The sequence below is a fragment of the Misgurnus anguillicaudatus genome, chromosome 20 (assembly GCF_027580225.2).
Source record: "Misgurnus anguillicaudatus chromosome 20, ASM2758022v2, whole genome shotgun sequence".
NCBI lineage: Eukaryota > Metazoa > Chordata > Actinopteri > Cypriniformes > Cobitidae > Misgurnus > Misgurnus anguillicaudatus.
This window is the reverse complement of record NC_073356.2, coordinates 33,522,017-33,536,312: the sequence shown is the minus strand read 5'-3', so window position 1 is coordinate 33,536,312 and position 14,296 is coordinate 33,522,017. Positions and strand designations below refer to the sequence as shown.

The 14,296-nt window shown below is 39.9% G+C and overlaps 1 protein-coding gene across 1 annotated transcript; it reads left to right on the top strand.

The window, feature by feature from the left end:
* Positions 1 to 1,607: 1,607 nt before the first annotated feature.
* Positions 1,608 to 13,809, top strand: LOC129455247 (uncharacterized). Its single transcript, XM_055219914.2, has 4 exons — positions 1,608 to 2,113; positions 9,450 to 9,752; positions 12,555 to 12,878; positions 12,960 to 13,809. The coding sequence occupies exons 1-4, from the start codon at positions 1,780 to 1,782 to the stop codon at positions 13,391 to 13,393; spliced, it is 1,395 nt and encodes a 464-aa protein (XP_055075889.2). The 5' UTR covers positions 1,608 to 1,779; the 3' UTR covers positions 13,394 to 13,809.
* The last annotated feature ends 487 nt before the right edge of the window (positions 13,810 to 14,296 follow it).

Sequence of the window (14,296 nt, the reverse complement as noted above, 5' to 3'; positions counted from 1 at the left end):
TTCACTTCATGATCTGAAAGTGGTCAATAGATGTAATCCACAACACCATAACATAGGCACTATATGAAAATAGTGAAGCACCAGACCAGTGTAGGCTATAAGAATAAACAGGCCTATAAAAAATGTGTCCCAGGTTGGACTCTCAATAAAAATATCTGTGGATGTATTGAAGATAAAAATAAAAAATAATCTTAGACATTTTACTGCATGCGCTGCATAGACAGTAAGTTTATTGCACAGATGATGTTGCATGTATTCATTTGTCACATGCTTTTATTCAAAGTTACTTTGCATTCAATAAACTTTTGACAGTATGTATGCTGACAGCTATTACTGAATAATAGTTGCTAAATATTCATGCTGTGTTATGTATTTCTTTCCCTAACAGACACAGTCATAACCACTGTGTTAGTGTCATAGCCACAGTCTTCCTCTGCTGCTCTGAACAGGAACCACGATGCGGTAAAGTCGAAAGCGCTGGGAGAAAAATACTTTTTAAAACTCTTCTGTTATGTTTTCATTACGCATGTTACATAAAATAATAGCTGTAATAACAATGTATATTCACAATTAATTAATATGCTCCATACATCATCAGAGTATTAACAAAAAACGAAAAAGTTTACTATTATACTTAATCGCAAATTGTTGTAATATACTTATGACGTGCTAATGTAATGCTCAGTTAACTAAAATAAACCAGGCTCCGGAGGATGGATGCAGACTTTCGTTTGAGAAATGGCCTGTGTTTGTCTTGACGCGGTGCTGCGCAGAACGATCACCATGTGAAATCACGGTACCGCGAGAGCTATGCAAAAGTACAGCGTTCTCTCGCGATACTGTGATGTCATACACTGATCGTTCTGCGCAGAACGCCAGTAATCTTTGATGACACTCGCCCCGCCTCCCGTTTAGATTATACAATTTCTATTGACCGTAAACACCATAAAAGACGCACCCAATAAACTTTTGTTGTATGCCTGTATATAGTTAAATTAAAATAGCATTTAATCGTTGGGCAGGCGAGGAAAAGTAAAGTAGAAATGAGCGAGAAGCATATAACAGTAACCATGGTTTAGTACAGTAACCATTAACGATGGTGTTTCTAGTAAAACTATTGTAAAATGACATAATGTTTAATTATGTAACATCATGGTTAATAACAGAGAACGCAAAGTCAAACCAAAGTTAATTGAAGTCAAACCAGGTTTTTAATAATACATTTTAATAATAAAATAAATTGGCCACTTACACACCCCTCACGTTAAAAACACTAAATATTTAACAGTCCTTAAAAAAGCAATAAAATATAATACTTTTAATTACAAATGCAGTTTAAATTAAAGCCACTATTCTAATTATACCCATTTAATTCTTTTAAATGTCTGTGATGGGTTTCTGTTAATTGATGTTTTGATGGGAGATTTATTGACATACACTTTGTTTCACTTAATGTCATCATTTTCTTACATGCTGCTTATTTTTGCATTATATGCACAGACCGTACGTTTTCATATTTTGGCAAAAATGACGCATTAACTGTCTGAGTCATCCTTCACGTGCTCGTCAATAGTATTTGGGTCCCACCTGCGCCCTCACAGAGTGCATTACGGTACATCATCCGAAGGGGTGTATACACATACACGATGCGTTTCGAGAGAAAGGGGTAACTGTTCGTTTCCAGGCAGTTGTTCCGCAGGACTTCTGTATATTTAACACTATTTTGGGGGTTGGGAAGAGGAAGAATGAGAGAAGTCTTCCAGCGGAGCACTCGTAAACATGAACGGTGCGCTGTACATCTCGTTTTTCCAAGGTCAGCTGGAGTCCGCGCTCGAGCAAGTCGTGCAGCTCGCCGTGCAGGAAATCACCAAGACGGTCGGGGCCACATTGAATTCAATGCTATTGGAAACAGCCACCAAAGAGCAGGAAAACCAGCGTCTGCGGGCGACCATACAGTCCAGGGAGTTCGGATGTGCGGGTAAAGGCAAGAGCAGCGCGTCAAAGGGAAGAAAAGAGACGGGCGACGGAACAAAGCAACACGCCCCCAGTCAGAGCTCCGAATGCGGCGTGCAGAGCGACGCGCTCCGGCGCGAACAGAAAGGGAGAGCGGTCGGTAAGGTTTTTTTCAGTGCAGTTCGTTTAACATGGAATTGTAATGAAGGGAAACTTAAGTGCAATGCGAAGAACTGCATCATGGAGACGCAGTGTTGTGGTACGCAGTGCGCTTCTTCAAAACAAAGCTAAACGCCATTTTGAACGGAAGAAGGAAGTTAAACGTTAAACTTGGTCTGTTTTTGCATCAGTCTATTTCAATGACTTTCAATGTCTGTTTTTATAAACTTGGCACCTACTAAAAATGTAAACCACATGCGCAGTTTACAATAAATTGACAGCACAACTTAACTCTTTAAAGGCTTTGTATTGCATGTGTTGCATATGGAGCGACGGTCATGGGTTCGATCCCAGGGAGCACAAATACTGACGTAAAAAATGGCTAATGCGTAAATGTGAAATGCAGTTAACGCAAACTGTTGCTTAATTGGTAACGCATTACATTAGCAACCCATATGTCATTGCTTCAAATCCCATTGATTATGCGCTTTTGGATTATGCGTGATGCGTAATGCACAAATGTAAATGCACTAACGGCTATTTTGGGTCCGAGGGCGGAAGAGTGCGCGCGCGTCTATAAAGGCACGAAATCTTGGCCAGTGGCTGTGTTTTGTCTTCATTGCGCACTATTAAGGATACTGTTTGATGTCTGCTTTTTGAGTCAGGCCTGTAAGGACATGTATAGGAGTCTGTATGGTGACTGCTGCCTGTCAGTGGCTGGATGACGCTTCTGTCGTTAGCGCTGTTTTTCACACCGACGCGGGGAGGGAACCTTCGCCTTGCGTTTTGACCAATAGGGACGATCAACGGACGCCACGCCCACCAGGTCCTGCGGTTGGTATCCAAGGTTCGAGGCTGGTCTGGGGGGACTGCAGGCAAAGCATAAATGTGATACACTTGGGCATGGTCTGTAACACCCTGGTCCCTGGCTCGTACACGAGTGGTTAGCAGTTGCGAGCGACGAAAAATGTGACCTGGAAGCAGGTGAATCAAACTTAGAGCGTATATCATTAATGAAGAGCATTGACTATATCACGAGGTTAAGTCAAACATTTACATTTATGCAGATGCTTTTATCCAAGTGCATTCAAGCTATATATTCATCAGCATGTATGTTCCTTGGGGTTCAAACCCATGACCTTTTCACTGCTAATGCAAAAATGCAATGCTACCAGTAGTATTGTCTTCTTTAGCTAGGCCAATGTTAATTATTTGCATCATGACTGGATATTCACAGCAGTTTTTCCTGATGTTTACTCCGTTCATAAATAATTCATATTTCTGAGCCTGTCTTTGAAATCTAGGTTAAGGTCTCATCATCTAATGAGGAGAATTTGTGCATCAGAGTTTGTTTTCACGTGGATTTCAATCCATTTCAGTATTAAATATATCAAGGTTATATTTTCACCCAATGTTCTTTACATTATGTAGGATGACTTTATGTAGAAAACTGTTTTGACTTTAGATGGGTTTTTGTGCACTGGATCACATTTATGTTACTGAAATGTGGGATATAACCTGATAACAGGTAACAGATGCACTGCAGGGCTCATTATTTGCCTCAAGCATTTGATTCAGACCTTCAAAGTAGAACTTAAGAATAACAAACTTTCTGTTGATATTTATAATACTTTAATAGATAGAAATGCACCGAAAGGAAAATTCTTGGCCGAGGCCGAATAAAATGCAAAACTCAGCCGAAGGCCGAATACCAAACAACGGAACAATTTAACAACCTAACTATTTTGCCAATTTTTTCACCATTGCACAAGTTACAAGTTACATTTTCAGAATGTCCTTTTTACTATATTATATTTTAAACTTCTAGCAGTAATTTTTTAAAGGCTTTTTTAAACCTGGTCACTTGTTAAAACCGTTCAATTTAACTTGGCTAAACAGATATTGATCTGATGCGAATAATAGGGCTGTAACGATTAATCGTGCGTCCCATTAAAAATGGCTGTCTGAAATTGATTCTGAATCGCAAGGCTGCGATTCTGTGCTTCATGCACAGCTTGTGCGTGTACTACTGCATTTGGTCAGTAGGAAGTTCTTATCAATCTAAAATCATTATGAGTCGGAGTCGTTTATAACGTGCATTTAAAAAAGCAACACTCGTTAAAAACAAAATCATTCAAAATATTCTTTATTTTCATGAAAATACCTGAAACAATTTGAAGAACAGCTATATAAATATTCCTGTAGACATTTCCTGGAATAGCGTTTCTGCATGAGAGCGCACCCTGGCTTCGGGATGTGCTGAGATTTCACTGTAATTCATTAAAATTAATTCATTGAGAAAACGTGCATTTGCACGATTAATCGTTACAGCCCTAGCGAATAACCTATTCATTACTCTGCCTTAAGAAACTGGCAACAACGCTTATGTAGCACTGTATGTTGTGCAGCGGACGTGCGCCTGCATGCACGGTCAAGCACGAGCAAAGGGAGAGAGTGACGATGGCAAGATTGACAGATGACGACAGAGGAAAAAGCGTTTGGGTTTAACAGAAAGCTTATTGTTAATAAACGGTTTATTTCTTGTTAAATATCAGCGTTTGTCATTGTAGGACTTTACTGGTTTTAGGAAGTTTTTATTACATACTGCTGATGCTCTTAATCGTTCTATGACATGAGATGAAGAGCTAAAGTCTCTCGTTCTCAATGCTTGTCGATTCAGCAGACAAATACTCAGGATTGCAATGCTGCCGCCGTGTCCTTTTCATACGCTGCATGGTGTTCAGGATGTCTTGCTTTTAAATGATAAAGGAAACTTGTAGTACTGTATGTTTTCGCGTCTTTCTCGGACACTTCAAAATGCTTTTACCAACATGTGTGCTGCATTTGCGTGTCTCTTAAGGGCGATTTATAGCCGTGCGTAAGCGTAGCTCTGTGTAGCCTGATGTGCACATCGCAAAAATTTTAACAGGGCGTCAGTTCTATGCGGATCGCAAGCGCTGTGATTGGTCCACCAGAACCCCTAGTGTCAGGTAAAAAAACTGCGTCATAGGTATTTCCGTTTGCGATGGTGAAAACAAAGATGAGCCAAGTTGGGGAGTGATTTAACTCAAACTGTAACGAATGTCGCTGTTTATTTACTTCCATCATTGCTGGTCTTCTCAAATCATACACAACAAGTTGCTGTGTCTTCTTCGTTTGTGGGTTAACTTGCCAAGCTTTTTCTTCTTTGACGGTCGCGATGCAACTGTGGTTACACGCGTGAATACTGCCTACCAGCGGTCTTGCGCGTGTGTTTGCACGTCGACGCAGACGACGACGCAAACGTATAAATGAAAACCAACGCGGAACCTACGCCGTAGGACCTACGCACGACTATAACAAGCCCTTTACTCTGCACTGGTTAATTTGATCGCGTCATCAAAGACCTCATTGTTTGGTAAAATTTATTCTGCCTTTTCACTTGTTTGACCCAACACCGAACATTTTCGGCTGAATAATTTTGTTTGCCGAACATTCATTGCATCCTTATTTAGTGTTGGTTGATATGCCCCATTTTGAGATCGTCCTATTGTCAGACTGTGAGATCACCGATACACGATAGTATCGGGGGGCGGGGCAATGGTTTACTCATTTATTTATTTTTTACTCATTTATGACAAGTCATTGGATTGGTGGACAAAAAGAAGCTGACTTACTTATTAACTGTCACTGTTATGACTGCAACCTTCTTAAAACTGATGGCAGTAATCCAAGTGCGTCTTTAAGTCAATGTGTGCTCTGATATTTTCGGGGAGCGGGAAAAACACACTTGTTGGTTCTAAACCCCTACGTGCCTAACAACCTCTCTAGTGTAAGGAAATGTCAGATCCGCGCTTATTACAAGCTCATGTGCGAGGTGTAGTCCGAGTCATGCGCTTTACAAGTTCACGTGCTAGAAAGAGTCCATGCCGTGCACGTTCAGGTCAGAGAAAGAGTCCAAGACGCGCGCATTAAGTCCAGGTGTGTGCGAGAAGGAATCCGGGCGCATTTCAAGCTCTCTTACGCAAAGTGAAATCCACAAACCCTCTCATGCTATGAAAAGTAAGCAATGCACATGTTAATTTAAAACTATGATGATGATGATAATAATAACCATCACCAACTATCGTCATGAAAGCCCTCTAACAGTGATGTGTTCGTCGATACTATCGTCTATTGGCACACCCCTATCCCTATTAATATGATTTTTATAATGATAAATAATATCGGACAATAATATTTCCATAAGGTATTTGAGCTTTATGACGCATGTATTCTCAGCAAATGGTGTTTTAGTTTGGTGTTGTTGAATGAGCATCTAACTAAATGGGTTTCATACAGTCAGTGTTTTAAGAAAGATTACTTTATTCTTCACTGACACTGAGAGTTGGACTGTTCTGAGGACTAGACGTGTTCTAAGGTACAGATAGCTTCCACCTCAAAATCTGGACCTGCAGCATTTCCCTCTGATTTGCTTTCAAGTCACCACCGCCCCATCACCATGGGAACTGGTTGGATGGTTACGCAATTTCTTTTTTTGACCTGATATACAGAATTTGGGTTCTTTTGAGACAACTACTTTAAAGATTAAGAAACTGTGTCTGTCGTTTAGATTTCCTGCTTATGAAACGCATGATGACAAGCAAATGTGAAAAGTGCTTTCTTAATAGTGAGTGTATTACCAAAAACCTTTTTATGTGTATTTACTGTCAATTTAACCCTGGACAGAGTAAAAAGCAAATCTAAATTTTTTTAGATCTGTTCTCTGGGTTTAATTTAGGATGAATTGATATAGGTTAATGGTGTACTAGCACTATGCATACCATATGATAATTTGGGGGACAAATGTACTCGGGTATGCTAAGTTTGGCTAGTGCATATAAATAAAAGCATATTAGGATGGTCTGTTCTGTGCACCTTTAATTTAATTTAGCTTCTATTCAGCTAGATGTAAAACAGAACAAATAAGTTCAACACTTCGCTCACATCACATTTAGTCATTTCAAGAGCTTTTATGTAAATTAAAATGGTTCATTTTATAACTTTCTCAGCAGATGGCACAGAAAAAAATCCATAATGGCATTTTGCTTAATTTGTCCATAAATTTTGCTGTGATTAAAGACCTTAAGTTGCACCACTAGGCGGCCATGTTTGCAACAACTCCACGCAGTTATTTCAGTCATGCAAAACTAAAGTCATATCTACTAGGGTTGCCGCGGTGATGTAATTTTCCCACCGGTTAATCGGCGCGTCACAAACTCGGTGATCCCGGTATCACCGGGTGGGAGGGGCTTATAAATGCGCATGCAGACGTGCACATTTTACTTTCACTTTTGAATTACGCAACTTTTAAATGCAGTGCTTGCGTACGCTGCGTTAAATCACGTATGAATTTGTGTGCAATGCGAGTGCAACAGCTGGTTTACTTAAGTGCTTGAGTGAATGTGCGCAGGTAATTCTCACAGTACCCGCCAGTCCCAAGCAGAGCAACCGGCTACTTCTCCATAAAAGCGCTGCTTGAATGATGGGTTTAATATTTTTCTTGATGAAAAACACAACAAAAAAAACGATCTCGCTTATATTAAACATCATATATGTATATTATAACAAAAACGAGTAAGGACGCGGCTTCTGTCATCATCTGGTCAGTCAGCTCGCCTCGCAAACTCTGACAGAAATAAATGAAATCTGACACCTGCTGCTCTGTGACGTGACGCGCGTTCAGCTCCGCAGCAAACACATTCAGTTGTAAGTGTTTGCTCTCTCTAACGAAACTAAATGATTTAATTACACAAAAATATCAAAACGACGGTGTCGCGGTGGGCAAGTGATCTAACCGGTGAGAGGCTGAAGCACCGGTTATCACCGTTTCACCGACTATCGCGGCAAGCCTAATATCTACTAAATAAATGGGGAAAGACGGAAATCTCTAAAATCGTGTGAAAATCAGAATTAAACAACAAATCATTTTAAACAAAATTTTGGCATCAAAATTAATAGTTTAAGTTCACCTGTGAAGATTAACTTGTGGTACGAAACGTCTAAGGGGTTGTGCACACCAAAACTTTTAAATGGGGCTAAAAAAACGCCTGGACAACGCCGAATGCCAGCTGTTTTTCAGCTGAGTGCCAGTTTTCTTCAGGTGAGCGCTTTGGTAGCTCTGATACTTTAGCTGTGAGCCATTTGGTTGCTGTGGTAATGCCCCGCCCCTCCTCCACTGTGATTGGACATCTGTGTGAGAACTGACATTGAAGAGTGGAGCTTTTCACCCAAAGTTGAATATTTTTTAACTCTCTGCGCTGAGCATGAAAAAACTGCAGAGCGCCGGTTTTCAGCGCGAAAGAAAACCGCTAGCTGCTGGCTAATTTGAAAAACGCAGAGCTTCCATTGGAAACATTTTGAAAACATGCACCGGCCGCGGGCATATAAGCTTTGGTGTGCACGCCCCCTAAGTGTCATAAACTTTTGTTAAACGTAGAGCTTATTTTTTGCGATAATACAAAAGTCTATGGAAAAATAAATGGGCTTTATTGCGAAGAAAACCTTCTCTCTGATGAAGCCAATACGGAAGTGGCTTGAACTGCAATTCATCAACTGGCCACTAGAGGCTGGCTCCAAAGGGAGTCAATTCCCATAGACCCCCCCATGTTAAAATGCCCAACTTCAGAGCAGAAAATATTATCTTTACAGCCTGGTACAAAAAACCTGTCTATATAGCTAATTTTGCCTTTTATGACAATTGTGAGAGAGGTAAATTTTTGTTGTATTTGTAACTCATCCGTTTAAATGATATTAAGCCAAAAAATTGTCATAATTGGGCGTGGCCACTTGAGTGACGGGTGAACTTCCACTGCTGTGACTAGAGTCGAGCTAGGTGGGCGTGGTTTCAGCATCCAGCCACCTCAGCTTTACCCACGTCCCGCCTCTTTACCCATTTCCGGTTATCCGCGAGTGGTGCGTGGTGACACGCGGCCAAGATGTCGACAGCAGGCACTGCCTACTATTGGCTTCAAAAATGCTTCTTGCAAACCTATGGGTGACGTCACAGACACTACGTCCTTATTTTTACAGTCTATAGAAGGAACCCATGTCCTGCTGACTTCAGGGTTAGCTTACAAAAATACCTAATCTTTGTGGCACTCTATTGAGCGTCGGATTGTCCCTTGTAGCATTTCTCAATCTTGTTATATCTAATATCTTTGCTGTAATTGAGTCTTTAGATGTGAGATTTTTCCTGATTAAAAGTGCGAAAGATTGGTGTGAATCTCACGAATGTCATCCAGCAGTGATAAGAATAAGGTGACGGCACTCCGTATCAAGAACCTTACTGAGTAAATATGAAATGTGTCTGTTTTCAGGTCAGTTGAAAGCGGTTATGGAACACGTTCTGGAATTTGCCGTTTGCGAGCTGAGCAAAATAGTGGAAGACAGCTTCGACGACCTGCTCGTGGAGTTCACCAAGAAAGAGCGGGAAAACCAGATATTGAAAGATCAGCTACGGTATAAAAACGTAGTGGAGGACAATGAAATGGTTGCTGTGGAAACGGAGGATTGCCAGGACTCTCCCAGTAGTTCCAGAGCAGAAAAGCAAGATACTCGAAGCACGCAGGAGCAATTATCCAAAAAAGAATGGGAAAAGGATCAGACCGAATCTTCCAATGGTATCAACCTTTCATATTTTTATCTTTGATTTATTTATTAAAACGTAGAGTGCTTAACAACTTTATTAGACCAGCACCCAATGTAAGGATTTGTCACTGCTGATCTAAACTAACTCTATTGGGGATTACCAAAATCAATTGTTTATGTTTCTGTAATGGTTAATCCAGCAATACGTGTAAGCTTTTTAGTCACGGGAGTATTTGCTAAAATTATATACTAGTGCTAAGTGCTATATACTAATGCTAAAATATAATTGTGACCCGTGCTATCGAAACAAGTTGATACGCGCACAATCAAATTTTGAGGCTACAGACAAAAGAAGTTAAAAATGTCAATGTTGTATATAAAATATGTACATTAAGCCTTTGTCTATTGACCCCAATGCTCAATAGTAATTAAGCAATATTTATTTGTACGCTTTCTAAGAGGTATGCAGGGGTGGGACAATACTTCAATATGATGATGTATCGTTGTCTGTCTTTGGTGATACAAGAATCAATATGCATTGCTGGCATTAAATATCGATTAATGAATTAATAAAACAAGATGCTCTAAAATAGATTTCCCAGCATCATTACTTTATGGCTCCTCGGGGTGACACTTAACACATGAATGATGTGAATGAAGGAAACCTGAACAAACGTTGTCATAGGATGTGCGTAAAATAATAGATGCCTCAGCCAAATGCTTTTACACCATTTTTATGTTGGTAAATATGTCAACCGCTCAATTGCTGCATCTATTCTTTGTCAACGTGCCCTTAGTAATCTACCGATGGTTTACGCAACTCGCATGAACTTGAAGTCGAACAAAGATTCAACCACGAATGTGTGCGGGGGCATTAGACATTGCATGGGTGAGAGAGAGAACTTATACATTAACACCAATATTACAGATATAAAGGTATAGGTTTAAGAAAGGGATAAGAATAAAGGTATCAGGTGCACAGGTTAAGAAAATTGGATGGAACACAAGAACCGAGTAAAGAATAACTACTTATAAAGCCATGCGACTCATCTCATTACAATATGCTAACTTCTTAACACTGTATATAACTATTGTGTATAGAAAGTAGTATAATAAAATAATGCAACAAATCAATTTCAATCTGGTTTGTTTAGGTGATTTAGGTTTTAGTTTTTTGTTGTTGTTGTTGTTGTTGAAAATATGCTCATTTTCCAGCTCCCCTAGAGTTAAACATTTGATTCTTACCGTTTTGAAATCCATTCAGCTGATCTCCGGGTCTGGCGCTAGCACTTTTAGCATAGCTTAGCACAATCCATGAACTCTGATTAAAACATTAGCATTGCGCTAAAAATATTACGCACTGATATTACGCACTGTCCAAAAATAGTCCCCTTGGTTACTTTCAATGGCAGGGGACTATTTTTGGGCAGTGCATAATATCACTACGCCTGCGGCAGCCATGTTATGGCAGTAAAGTCCTTGATTATTACTCCAGAATGAGAGTATAGTTCATAGACATATCTGCCTAGAAAATCACAACTTTTAATTTTCTGTTGGTTTTAGTACACGATGTAACTACAGAGAGTCAAGTTTTAAATAGGAACAATATTTAAGCTCTTTGGTTATTTTTTTAGCACAATGCTAATGGTCTTATCAGATTCATTGGTTTTTGCTAAGCTATGCTAAAAGTGCTAGCGCCAGACCCAGAGATCAGCTAAATGGATTCCAAAACGTTTGTTTAATCATGGAAAATGAGCATATAAAAAAGTGCAATGTCCCTTTAAGTGAAGAAATGCAGTACTCATAATAAATACTTAGTTTTTGTGAACTTGAATAAAGAAACATTTTGTTTTCAAAGTTTGGCAGATATCGTGATGTATCATCATAGGATTAGCAAGCAATACATCGATCATCGGAGAACCGGCGCACTGCCGAATCATCGTTATCGCGAGCCATGTATCGAATCGTATCGTGGGGTACCCTGCAATTCTCAGCCATAATAGAGAGGATGCCTGTCTATTGGAAGCAAAGCACTTGTGCGTCTTGTTTTGGTTTTAAAACATGCAGAAATGGGAAAATAAAGTGCAGGAATTGTTAAAAGAGTTATTTAGAGATGTAAAGTATGGGGCCTGATTGACGATAAAAGTGATGTTAAGAGCACGGAAATATTTTTTGTGCTAATTAACTTGAACTTGATTTTTTTACTTTTATCAACTTCAAACAGTTATAGCTCTCACTTTTTGTCAGATTCCAACAAATTATACACCATTTTAAAGTTGTTTTTTACAAGAGAATGTGAAAATAACAATAACTTCATAATTTAATTATATAATATAAATAACAGTAATATAATATTTAAAAAAATAATATATATAAATTATAATAAATAATATTTTTATTCAATTACAGTTATTTATTTGCAGTCCTTAATAGAAAAATAAGTTTTAAAGTTTGAATATTACACTTGATTCATTTCTGTCTTCTGAGAGAATTTGGGTATAAAAACACGATTTTCAATTTCAAAATCATCAGTTCTGTTCAAAATTATGAAACATTGAAAAATCTTGAATAAAGTATAGAGTCCACATTAAAGCACTTCATGATGCTGTATAATCTCGGTTTGTAGGGACAGTGTATAGCGGTTATATTTCCCAGCATTCTCTGTCATCTTCATAAGCTTTGAGATGTAGCTGTTTGTTGTCAATATAAAGCAGTCTTTTTTCTGATATGTAAATCCAGTGGTGCAGTTTGGTGCATAATCCAAATTCTTTTGTGTTAAACTATTTGTTTACAACCAAATTAACCTGAACCCCCTCACTTGTTTTATCCAATAGACCCTGACAAGCAGACCGTCATCACAGTAGCCCAGGATTGGGTACCGATTCTGGATAAAGTGTTCGGGCAGAAGTGGTGCAGTGACCTCTGGCAGATCAAAGAGGTCACTACAAGTAAGGAGGAACACAGCGCGCTGGGTTCGTGTTCGATGACGAACATGGATAGCCTGATTCGAGAGACGCTCATGCCGTCTTGCCTCTCGTCCCAGAGAAAGCTTGAGCTGGAACTTGAGGTCGGACAGCCGCAGTGGTCGCGGACAGAACATGCGGAGGTCCTTTCTTTGTCCTCGAACACACAAGGCATTTCTGTCGTCAGTTCCACAGGTATTCTGTACTGTTCTTATCTGCTACGATTGTAATGTGAAAGCATAAATAAAGTTTAACCTTTGTTTTTCTTTCTGCTAGGCAATGATTCTCAAATCCGATCTCCTTCGATGCTGCAAAGACTCCTGACTCTCCCATCCCAGTTGCTCGAGGGCGATGAAGAATCCATGGAGGCTGTTCCCAGTTCGGAAGTGTCTGCGGAAACGGCTGAGTCCAAAGAATCGAAGAGCGATCGAACCCAAGCAACCAAAAAAAGGGAACAGGAGGAAGAGGATGAAGATGAGGAGGAAGATGACGATGAGACGGAGGACTACGGACCGTCGAAACACAAAGGTAGGAGGAAATCTCACGTTTGCAAAGAGTGTGGCAGGAAGTTCAGCCGTACGCATCTTCTCCGAGCTCACCGACTGACGCACGAGGATACGGCCAATCGATGTTCGCAATGTGGAAAGAGCTTCTCACAGCCATCAAAGCTTCAAGCTCACTTACGGACGCATACGGGCAAAACCAAATGATGAAACGTAGAAGATAAAGGAACCAGTTGAGGAGATTTTATTTGGAAAAGAATTACAAATGGAGTGGGCTTGGATGGATGTTTCCAGCTGTTTGCTTGAAAGGTTTCAGGATTTGATTCTGGGTCGTTTTGATTAAGAATTTGACTGTTCAGAGCTTTCAAATTCATTTCAAGTACCGGTGAAGGAAATACAACATCTATACCACATTGTAGCTCTTTTTGCTCATTTGAAGGTACACTGACGTCACCGTAAAAAAGGATTTGTTATCCGAAAGTTCCTTTTAATGTAGGCGTTCTCAAAACAAATACTAGCTAAGAGCTGTGTGTTTCGTGTGAAACAGATAGACCACCAAAACATCAATCCAATAATTTTTATAATGATGTTTCATAATAAAAAATATATCATGAAACTGTAAATACTTCAGTAATGTTGTAAAAATTTGGAAGTATAGTTCATTTTTATGTGCGCGCAGCCTCGCAAAGCATACTTCATTTGACTCGACCGTGTATGTGGACATTGGGCGCATGCAATACCTTTCCTGGCCTACAGGGGTTGTAAGGAGCAGCGGGGTTCACACCAGCTGCATTTGAAGCGTCAAATTTGCGTCTACCGCGTCTAGTTTGCCGTTTGAACATTTTGATTTTACTCGCTTCATTCACGTGTGAAATTATAGTCATCGAGACATTCACACGGAAATTCGCGTCATTGGAGGGGCTTCCTGTAATCACGTCACTACTAGAGCAAGCTCCCGTTTCCCGCAGCAACGCCGAATGAGGTGGGATTGCGTCTACCACTGCGCGTTAAATGCGCCGTGAGACCTCTTCACATTGACTTAACATTAAAATCACTAGCGCTTAACGCCTCTACCGCGGCTGGTGTGAACGCAGCATAAGGGGGCGTACA